This window comes from Chenopodium album, chromosome 15 (assembly GCF_948465745.1).
Source record: "Chenopodium album chromosome 15, dcCheAlbu1.1, whole genome shotgun sequence".
NCBI lineage: Eukaryota > Viridiplantae > Streptophyta > Magnoliopsida > Caryophyllales > Amaranthaceae > Chenopodium > Chenopodium album.
Window position 1 is genome coordinate 3,515,909 of NC_137848.1, and position 11,746 is coordinate 3,527,654.

Consider the following 11,746-nt stretch of genomic DNA (forward strand, 5'->3'; position numbering starts at 1 on the left):
TAGTAACCATTTCTTACTCTTTCTCTTCCCTCTTTCTTGCTTTAATACTTATTATTCTTCATTGTTAATTGTTATTTGCATGCTTAGATTGTTAATTTCTACTTAATTCCTAGTTTTAATTTGGTCATGAATTACTTGAAACACTTAATTGCTTTAATCTCCATGGATTGTGAGTAGTCTAATTTCTGGGGTTTGGGTGAACCCTCAATGTAGTCACCAATAGCTTGTTGCATGTATTAATTTGGTAATTGTGGGATGTTAATTAGTTGAGTTTAAGTGAATTAATTGTTAATTCTTGTAATTGGCCATTGCTTGAATTATTTATCTAGCTTTTTCAACGAAGGATCGAGAGGATACATTGGAGATTGAAGAAGAGATGAATGAACAAAATCAACCACAACCGATTCTACAAGACTATGACCACCCCGATGCATTCCAACTTCGGAGTGGCTTACTTCTTCCCACCACCAATGCAAACAACTATGAGTTCTCTCCTCAACTCATAAGGATGATCCAAAGTGAACAATTCGGGGGGAGTGTAAATGAGTGCCCTCTAGCTCATTTAGACAATTTCCTTGAGTTGTGCACTACCATCAAGCAAAACAATCTCACGGAGGAATTCATTTGGATGCATATGTTCCGGTTTTCTCTTAGGGACAAGGCTAAATATTGGTTGAGGTCCGTGAAAGAAGGGTCCTTGACAACATGGGAAGAGGTTACAAAAGCCTTTCTTGGGAAGTATTGTCCACCCGAGAAGACCGCGGAATTGAGAAGGAAGATCACAAGCTTCACTCAAGAGGATGATGAAACCTTGGGTGAAGCATGGGAGAGATTCAAGGACTACAAGAGGAAGTGTCCACACCACGGATTGCCTTCATGGATGATTATTCAAAGCTTCTACGACGGTCTTACTCCTACTTCGAGGACCAACCTTGATAATGGAGCGGGAGGTAGCCTTAAAAAGCTACCGGTAGAAGAAGCCGAAAGTATGATTGAGGAAGTTGCTAGGCATTATGCCTACCGGTATGATCGAAGAGAGAACCAACCAAAGAAGAAGGGTATGTATGACTTGAGTGCAATAGATCTTATTGCCTCAAAATTTGATATGTTAGCTCACAAGCTAGACCAAGCGACATCTTCTTCCGGTCCCTCTACCTCTCAACAACAACCACAAGTTATGTCTTGTGAGACTTGTGGGGGTAACGATCACATGGCCTCATATTGCAACGCTACCACGGAGCAAGTTGCGGTCATGAACCAAAGGAATGACCAACCATTCAATCAAGGGTGGAAGCAAAACCAAGGGTGGAGACCATCCAACCAAAATCAATCCAACTATAACCATCCTCCTCAAAACAACTACAACCAACCCCCTCCACATCAAAATCAACAAGCCCCATACCGCCATCCTAACCAACAAAGGCAACAACAATTCAATCAACCACCTCCTCCACCTCAAAAGACTTCCCTTGAAACCGCTCTTGAATCTTTTATAAATCAACAAGGGAAGAGCAATGCCGAGATGAGCTCTAACATTCAACAACTTCAAGCGCATAATAAGATAATTGAGAGCCAATTGGCTCAAATTGCTCAACAAGTTGGGAGCTCCACCTCCAATGCTAGTGGTCACTTTCCAAGCTCAACGGTAGTGAACCCAAAGGAGCATATCAAGGCTATCACCTTGAGATCGGGGAGAGGGTATGAAGGCCCGGTTATGAGTGAAGATGAGCCACAAAAGAGAAATGAGGGAGTTGAAGTGAGAGATGAGGGTGACTTTGAGAATGAGGTTGTAGGAGTTGAGAGAAAAGAGAAAGAAAAGAGTGGTGAGGGAGCCACAAAGAGAGATGAGGGAGTTGAAGTTGAGGTTGAGAAGCCTCCCATGAGGGTGTACAAACCACCAATTCCTTTCCCTCATAGGTTGGTGGAGAAGAAGCTCAATGAGAAGTTTTCAAAGTTTCTTGAAGTTATGAGAGGACTTCAAGTAAACATCCCCTTTCTTCATGCTATGTCACAAATGCCTACCTATGCAAAATTTCTAAAGGATCTCTTATCCAACAAGAGTAGGCTTGAAGAGAGTGCAACCATCTCCCTTCCAATGGAGGTGAGTGCAATCATTCAAAACAAGCTTCCCCGAAAGCTTGGTGACCCGGGTAGCTATGCAATACCGGTGAAGATTGGTGATATGGAAGCTATGGATGCTTTGTGTGATCTTGGGGCAAGTGTAAGCTTGATGCCCCTTTCTATTGCAAGGAACTTGAAGGTTGGTGAGATGAAACCAACAAGGATGTCCATTCAACTAGCCGACCGCTCGGTTAGATTACCATTGGGAATTCTTGAAGATGTGCCGGTACAAGTTGGAAGAGTTTTTGTACCATGTGATTTCGTAGTAATGGAGATGGAAGAGGATGACAAGGTGCCTCTTATTTTGGGAAGACCATTTTTGAACACCGCGGGAGTGGTGATTGACATGAAACAAGGCAAGCTCACTTTGAATGTGGGAGATGAGAAAATTTCATTCTCATTCTCACAAGCTATGAAGAAGCCTTTGTATGAGGAAATCAATAGAACCGATACTCTTGAAAGAGACATAGGAGAATTGAAGAAAGTGAATGGTAGCAAGGATACTTTACAAGCAACCCTCACGGGAAACTTGTATGATGATGGTGAAGAAGCTAAAGGGTACAAGTTGTTGCTTGACCAACCTCTACATAGCAAGGCAAAGGAGTTTGAAGTACTTGAAGTGGAGGTAAAAGAGGAGAGTACTACGCCTCCTCCTAAGGTTGAACTTAAACCCCTTCCCCCTTTGCTTAAATATGCTTTTCTTGATGATAGTGAGACTTATCCCGTTATTGTCAATGCCAAGCTTGATGACACTTCTCTTGAGAAACTCCTAGTTGTATTGAGGGAGTATAGAAGTGTCATTGGTTATACAATTGATGACATTAAGGGGATAAGTCCCACAATATGCATGCATAAAATTTTACTTGATGATGAACATGCTTCCTCTATTGAGCATCAAAGAAGGCTCAACCCCAATATGAAAGAGGTTGTTAAAAAAGAGGTTTTGAAACTCCTTGAAGCGGGCATAATCTACCCTATTTCCGATAGTAAGTGGGTTAGCCCGGTTCAAGTAGTTCCAAAAAAAGGAGGCATGACCATTGTCAAGAATGATAAAGGTGAGACCATTTCTACAAGGTCGGTCACCGGGTGGAGAATGTGCATTGATTATAGAAAATTAAATAAATCCACCCGGAAAGACCACTTTCCACTCCCCTTTATTGATCAAATTTTGGAAAGACTAGCATCACATAGTCACTATTGTTTCTTGGATGGGTATTCGGGATTTTTCCAAATCCCAATCCTACCCGAGGATCAAGAAAAGACTACATTCACATGCCCTTTTGGTACCTTCGCTTATCGAAGGATGCCATTTGGATTATGTAATGCACCTTCTACATTTCAAAGGTGTATGATGTCTATTTTTTCCGACATGCTTGAATCATCAATTGAAGTATTCATGGATGACTTTTCGGTTTGTGGTTCATCTTTTGACATATGCCTTAAAAACTTGGTGAAAGTGCTGAAAAGATGTCAAGAGGTGAACCTTGTGCTTAATTGGGAAAAATGTCATTTTATGGTAGAAGAAGGTATTGTGTTGGGTCATGTTGTTTCTTGTAGGGGCATTGAGGTTGATCGTGCCAAAATTGAGGTCATTGAGCGCCTCCCTCCCCCCACTAATGTGAAGGGGGTAAGGAGCTTTCTTGGACACGCGGGTTTTTACCGCCGGTTCATAAAAGATTTTTCTAAAATCGCTAAGCCGCTCACTCGATTGTTGGTAAAAGATGCCCCTTTTGTGTTTACTAACGATTGTTTGCTAGCTTTTGATAGGTTGAAGGAAGCTTTGATCACGGCTCCTATCATTCAACCACCGAATTGGGAGCTCCCTTTTGAGCTCATGTGTGATGCTTCGGATTATGCCGTTGGAGCCGTCCTTGGGCAAAGAAAGGACAAGAAGCTTCATGCCATCTACTACACTAGCAAAACATTAGATGAAGCACAAAGGAACTACACAACAACCGAGAAAGAGTTTCTAGCCATTGTCCATGCTATTGAGAAGTTTAGATCTTATTTGGTGGGTTCCAAAGTCATAGTCTTCACCGACCATTCGGCTTTGAAGTACCTATTGTCCAAGAAAGATGCCAAGCCAAGGTTGATAAGGTGGGTCTTGCTCTTACAAGACTATGATATTGAGATTCGGGACAAGAAGGGTGCCGAAAATGTAGTAGCCGATCATCTTTCACGGCTACCGGTCTTTGATGAAGAACTTGGGGGTTTGCCAATTGATGATTCATTCCCGGATGATCAATTGTTTGCAATCATTCAAGCTCCGGCTCCTTGGTTTGCGGATATCGCAAACTATTTGTCTTGCTCTATACTCCCTCCCGACCTCACCTATCAACAAAAGAGGAAGTTCTTACATGATGTTCATCAATATTTTTGGGATGACCCCTTGCTCTTCAAACAAGGTGTTGATGGCCTTTTTAGAAGGTGTGTCCCCGATGATGAGATTCATGATGTTATTGCTATGTGTCACTCCTCACCTTGTGGAGGGCATATGAGTAGTAACAAGACATTGGCGAAAATTTTGCAATGTGGATTCTTTTGGCCCTCAATGTTCAAAGATGTTTGGGGGTTCGTTAAAGCTTGTGACCGGTGTCAAAGAACCGGTAATTTGACAAAGAGAAGTGAAATGTCATTGAACAATATTCTTGAGTTGGAAATTTTTGATGTATGGGGAATTGACTTTATGGGACCTTTCCCTTCTTCTTTTGGGAATAAATACATTTTAGTGGCCGTTGATTATGTGTCAAAGTGGGTGGAAGCGGTTGCATCTCCTACAAATGATGCTAAGGTAGTGGTCAAGTTGTTCAAAAAAGTCATTTTCCCAAGGTTTGGAGTGCCCCGCGCCGTCATAAGTGATGGGGGATCGCATTTTGCAAAGCGGTCTTTCAAGGCTCTTCTTGAAAAGTACGGTGTTAGGCACAAGGTGTCATTGGCTTACCACCCTCAAACAAGTGGTCAAGCCGAGATTTCAAATAGGGAGATCAAAGTGATCTTAGAGAAGACGGTAGATAGGTCAAGGAAGGATTGGTCATCAAAATTGGATGATGCTTTATGGGCCTACCGCACCGCCTTCAAAACTCCCATTGGCACCACCCCTTACAAGCTTGTCTATGGGAAGTCTTGCCATTTACCGGTGGAACTTGAACATCGTGCTCATTGGGCTATCAAAACCTTAAATTTTGATATCCAAGCCGCGGGTGAAAAAAGGATGCTCGACCTTCATGCCTTGGAAGAATTGAGGTTAGATGCATATAAGAGTGCAAAGATTTACAAGGAGAAAACCAAAGCATGGCATGACAAGCACATCAACAAAAGAGAGTTCAAGGAGGGTGACAAGGTCTTGTTGTTTAACTCCCGGTTGAAGTTGTTTCCGGGTAAGTTAAAATCAAGATGGAGTGGCCCTTTTACCGTCACAAAGGTTTTCCCCTATGGTGCCATTGAGATTTCCAATGAGAGAGGAGAACCATTCAAGGTTAATGGCCAAAGGTTGAAGGCATACTTTGATGGTTTTGTTCAAGAAGAAACAAAGGTAATTCATTTGGATGAATTTGATGTCCCTCATGGTTGATTTTGAAATATGGTCAAGCTAGTGACAATAAAAGAGCGCTTCCGGGAGGCAACCCGCGCATTTTTGAGAAAAATTGATGAATGAGAGAAGTAAGAAATAAATTAATGGGATTTGTTATGACGCATATTCACCAATTATGAACTCATAACAATATCCCTATTATTTTCTCTTCAAAAAAAAAAAAAAAAAAAAAAAAAAAAAAAAAAAAAAAAAAAAAAAAAAAAAAAATCGTGAAGTGCAGGTCTGGAAGACTGCACGGGCGTGCGGAAGTTGGCACGTCCGTGCAGAACTGGAAAAATCGAGGAAAGTTTCTGCCTCCCTTTGCACGGACGTGCAGAATTTGGCACGTCCGTGCTTAGTCTTGCACGTCCGTGCCTGTTTCTGCACGTCCGTGCACGTCGAGGAAGAGGCATTTACGTGCAGTTTTGCACGGCTCAAAACAAAAAAAAAAAAAAAAAAAATCACTCTCTCTCCTCTCGCCTCTCTCTCTCTCTAACTCTTCTTCTTCCTCCCTTCAAACCTTCTCTAATCTCCTCAAAACTCCATCAAATCTTCAAATATTTCCACAAAAATTGAAAATCCTTCACTTTCTAACAACAACAACAACAAATTACTAACCTTTTCTACCTAAAACTCCCACAAATTCATCAAAACCCCATAAACCCTAACTTAAAAATCAAATTGGGGGTTTCTTGAATCTTCAAATTTTGGGCAAATTGGGTGTTCTAGGAGCTTCAATCAACAACAAGGAACGTTAGTGGAGTTCATTTGCGGGTTTTACACCCACGATTCATTGGGTATAATCTCTCCAACTCTCACTCTTTACTACTTGTTCTTAGTTGATTTTAGTTGATGTTTTTTGTTGTTTTTGGTTGAAATTGTTGATTTGGTGTGTTGATTTGTGATTTTGAGCAAAAAAAAAAAAAAAAAAAAAAAAAAAAAAAAAAAAAAAAAAAAAAAAAAATTTTGTTGATTGGTTTTGGTTGTTCTTGTTTGGTGGTTGAGACTAATTGACCTTGTTGGTATTAATTGTTGTGGACTATTGTTTGGTTGATTTTAGGAGGTGTGACTTAGAGCCTTGGTTGTGTAAGTTGTGATTATTGTGTGCTTTGTGGACTTTGTTTGGATAATTTAATCAATCATGTCTAGGAGAAACCCTACCCGAAACACCTCAACTAGGCAACCTAGGCAACCTAGGCAATTAGAAGTTGGACAACCTAGCAATGTCCCACCCATGACAACTTCCCTTGGAATCCATTACCAAAAAAATGAACACCGCATTAAACATGAGTCAATAGTAACTAGGAAGTTAAAACCAACTAAGTTCTATGACGAAGGAATTGCGGAAAGATTAGGGGTTGAGAACGATGTGAAACAAATTTTCTACTCTACCGGTATCCCTTATTGGCTTGAAATGCATGCATTAACTTATAAAAGGCTCACCGTAGAATTTCTCTCATCCCTATACGTTCATCGGGATAACAACAATGCACCTAGGTACATGACCTTCCAGCTTATGGACCATGAGCACCGCATGACAATAGAACAAGTAAACCGTTGCTTTAGGTGGCCCGTAGGAAAAAGGTTTGGCCCTAAAGACAAGCCATCTAGGAATTACCAAGCCGGTAGTTTTTGGAGAAAAATTACCGGACTTTTTGTAAGAGACCCTAGATCGGACAAGGCCACAGCCATCATTCACCCCGCCTTTAGACTCGCCCATAGGCTCATTGCTAACACTATCTTCGCTAGAGGAGATAGCGCGGGAGTTGTGTCTAATCGCGAGTTGCTTTTTCTATGGCATCTTTGCGAGGGGGATGATAGACTAGACCTTGGCGCATGGTTGGTTGATCACTTAGAGGACGTGGCCAAGGGGAAGGGAGGGATAGCTATAGGAGGCATGATTACTTTTATTGCTACTTTTCTTGAGGTTGATTTTTCAGGTCTTGAGGCTCTCCCAGGTTCAACAAGGATCGATTTAGCCACAATCAAAAACATGCAATGGGTGGAGCAGGGTAGAGGAAACACACTCATTTGGTACGTGAGTGGTGCCCGATACGCCGACCTCCCAAATCCAATGAACACCGTCATCTACGACGCATCCAACTGGATCTTTGAGTCGGATTACAATTGGCAACCGGGTGGAGTAGATGACGAGGAGGAAGAAGAGGAAGGGGAGGAGCAACCTCAAGCCCAACATCATCAAGAACACCCCCATCAACCACATGGACAACATCAAGAGGAGCAACCACATCCTCACCATTTCCAAGGAGAGCAATCCTTCCAAGGGGCTTTCCAACAACAACAAGGATTCCAATTTGGAGAACCGGAAGTTGGTACAAGCTCGTTCTCCTACGAGCAATATTTCCACCAAATGAACACCAACTTCCAAATGATGAACACAAACTTTCAAAATCTCCAAACCGAGTTCGGGGAGGTGAGGAGGTCGAATGAAACAATGACTACGGCCTTCACCCAAATGAGGGAGAGTTTTGAAGGTCTTCGTGGGGACCTCGGAGAGTTCCGGAACGCCTATCGGCAATTCTACCCGGGAGGCTCAAGCCCCCACGATCCCAACCAATGAGGTACTCCTTCTTTGCCCCTCCTTATGATTTTCATGCTTAACATTGGGGACAATGTTAGTGATAGCTTGGGGGGGGGGTTGTGATTTGGATATCTTGTGAGTTGGTTGTGCTCATTGGAACTTGTTGTGTTGGTTGTGATTTGGTTGTGTTGTTTTTGTTTGATTTGTTCCCTTGCTTGTTTCCCGTTAATCCAAACCCAAAAATCCAATCTTCCCATAAATCCAAATTTTTCTTCTCCTTTTTTTTTAGTTTAATTTAGTTTCTATCTTCTCCTCTTTTAGTTTAATTTAACTCTTACTCTAATTTTGTATATATGCTAAAAAAATAATAATAAAAAAAATAAATAAATAAATAAATAAAAAAAAAAAATGATGAAAAAGAAAAAAATGCCCAAGAATGATTCCTATATGACGATACCTATGTGAATTACTTGCTTGATCGTTGAGTGATGAGTAAGATTTCCTTAAAAGAAAGTGTATGCAAGGGTTCGGTACATTTAGGAGTTTATTAAACTTGATTGCTTAGGTGCATGCTTGTAATTAAGTCGATGAATGTTCAATTGCACGGTTAGTTCATGAACTTGTCTAAGCACACTTGAAGTAGGATATGTTTCAGTTGGTTTGCGGTCCCTTGTGCCCTTGATTTGCCTCCACTCTTCCCAAAGCGAAGCTTCACTTGAGATTTAGTAGGTTATTGCTTGTTAAATAAGTGGTAAAATAAACCACTCTTTTATCCTCTAGTAATTATTAATTATTAAAAAAAAAAAAAAAAAAAAAAAAAAAAAAAAAATGCCGCTCAACAGTCAAAAAAGGCGGAGCAATAAATAAAGTTCAAAATTCAAGAACTTTATCAAAAAAAAAACCATAAAAATTCTTTTTCTTTTGAGGTCAATTTGTGGACGCCTCCCACATTATGTATATATTTTAGTTCATCTTGTAAAAATCTCATAGTGGAGTTTAGTGGAAGGAGTTTGTTGGTGTATCTTGGGAGGTGGACTTGTACTCCACTATTTTATAACCGAAAATAAAAATGTGCCACGACTTGGGAGTGACTAAGTGTGTTCTAATGAACTAGTAAAAAGTTTAAGTTAGCGTCCCTTTGCAATCTTGTTTAGTTGCTTCTTGGTCTCTAACTCATGTGTACACTAGTATGATTTGATTTCCGCAAATTGCTCTCTTTTCTTGCTTGTGTTCACATCCCGATAGGTTGACTTGGGCTAAAAACTTTTGTTTTCTTTGGAAGCATGTTTTGATTGTAAATAGATATTTTGGTTGTTGGAGTTGTGGGTGTTTCTCTTTGGAAACCCTCACGAGAGATGAACTCGTCCTATTAGGCGACTTATAGGTTTAAACGGCTTCTCACTTTTGCTAAAAGTGATTGTTTGGATTAGTGTGCTTTTGCTTCCCGATTTTGGCATAGTCCTTGCTCTCACTCTTCGCTACAATTTAGTCCCTCTCCTATTTATTATTGTTAGTTTGCTCGAGGACGAGCAAGAGCTTAGCTTGGGGGGATTTGATAACTTGTTATCAAACATGATTTTAGGGTACTTTTAGGGCTTGTTTCCGTGTCTTTATCCACTTACTTGCTCTATCTTACCTTATTTTTATGTAATTTTGTGTATTACGTGCTTCACGAGGTGTTCGTGTTTTTGATGCACTTTTCAGGTGAAAATGACGATGATCCGAGCACCTTTGGTGATGGAGCGACGAGTGCAAGGCAAGGGGAGCATCATGCGGGACCCACGAGGCAAGGAGGAAGCGTTTTGGAGTCGTTAGAGCCCCGAGGGAGGGCTGCACGGTCGTGCATGCCTTAGCACGGCCGTGCAGCACGGCCAAAACTGAAGGAGAGTTTCTGCCCCAGACAGCACAGACGTGCAGCATTCTGCACGGTCGTGCATAGTTTGGCACGGACGTGCAGATGTTGCACGGCCGTGCAGACTGGCCTGAGTCTGAAATCGAGCTACTGCCACCCTCTGCACGGACGTGCAGAATTTGGCACGTCCGTGCAGAGTCAGTTTTGCGACTTCTCTTGTTTTCTCCGTCCTTTCTTTTTGGGGGTCCTTTAAATAGCCCCTTTGGACGTTTTTGAAGGGGGTGGCCATTATTATTCCAGAAATCTATTTCTCTTAGTTGGTAGCTCAAAAATACTCCAAAAAACACTAGCTTGTAATTGTAGATTTTAGTTATTTGCTTGGAAATTTCAATCCAAATCTTTGTAGAACAAGTTCCACCATTGTTATTCAAGTTGAAGCTTCTAGTAACCATTTCTTACTCTTTCTCTTCCCTCTTTCTTGCTTTAATACTTATTATTCTTCATTGTTAATTGTTATTTGCATGCTTAGATTGTTAATTTCTACTTAATTCCTAGTTTTAATTTGGTCATGAATTACTTGAAACACTTAATTGCTTTAATCTCCATGGATTGTGAGTAGTCTAATTTCTGGGGTTTGGGTGAACCCTCAATGTAGTCACCAATAGCTTGTTGCATGTATTAATTTGGTAATTGTGGGATGTTAATTAGTTGAGTTTAAGTGAATTAATTGTTAATTCTTGTAATTGGCCATTGCTTGAATTATTTATCTAGCTTTTTCAACGAAGGATCGAGAGATGAACTTGAGAGGGCTCCTTATGCTTAATTGACTTGATTTGCCATGAGAATAGGAACTTCTAGTCAAGGGAATTGTATGTTACCGTGATAATGCTTTAACACTTGTTTCTTGCCCATAATCACGAGAGTAGGTTATGTTCTTGATGTCAAGTAATCCCTCTAGCTTGAGAGAGTAGTAGGGTGCCTTAGGTAACTTCCCCTAATTTATCTCCCATTTTACCATTGCTATGTATGCTAATCGTTATTTGTGATGAAGTTGAGCGGTGTAACCCATATCCTAGATCTTCTTAATATCGTTAATCACCTCTTAGAATTAATTGATTTGAATTAGATCGGTGTGACATAATACCAATTCCAAAAACCCGACTTAATCTAGCTTGTTTAAACACTAACATTTGGTGGTTGATTCAACGCCTCTCATGGGTTCGACCCTTTCTTGCCCTTGCTACTAGTTTAGCAGGATCGAGTTAGGTCTATTATTTGATAGGTTGGCGACGCTCTATCACTTATTAACATCAAACTAGTTTTTGGACCCGTTTTACACACGGATTGTGTATAAGTTATCATTTACACTTAAAACTCACAAATTTCTTGAATTACTTTATTTTCATCAACATTTGACAAATTAGAAAAATTGACTTTAAAAACTGTTTAATCAAATTATCTTATTGAAGGGTAGTTAATCAATAATTTGTATTAAAAAAAAACTAACTATCGAACCTTGTCATAATTTTATATTTTTAAATCAAATAAAAAGCTCTTTACCTAATCAATTTTTCTTAGAGTGCACTTTATATGTGTTGAAATAATGACCCTCCTCATTCATCCTAAAAAAAATAACTCAATGACATACAAGCAATGTTAT

The 11,746-nt window shown here is 40.4% G+C and overlaps 1 protein-coding gene and 1 non-coding gene across 2 annotated transcripts; one reads left to right on the forward strand and one right to left on the reverse strand.

The window, feature by feature from the left end:
• The first annotated feature begins 356 nt into the window (after positions 1 to 356).
• Positions 357 to 10,534, forward strand: LOC145582704 (uncharacterized). Its single transcript, XM_081639705.1, has one exon. It carries the CDS (start codon positions 377 to 379, stop codon positions 5,690 to 5,692), a length of 5,316 nt encoding a protein of 1,771 aa, XP_081495831.1. The 5' UTR covers positions 357 to 376; the 3' UTR covers positions 5,693 to 10,534.
• Positions 764 to 870, reverse strand: LOC145583693 (small nucleolar RNA R71). Its single transcript, XR_014100292.1, has one exon. It is a non-coding gene; the product is annotated as a small nucleolar RNA R71 (small nucleolar RNA).
• Positions 10,535 to 11,746: the final 1,212 nt, after the last annotated feature.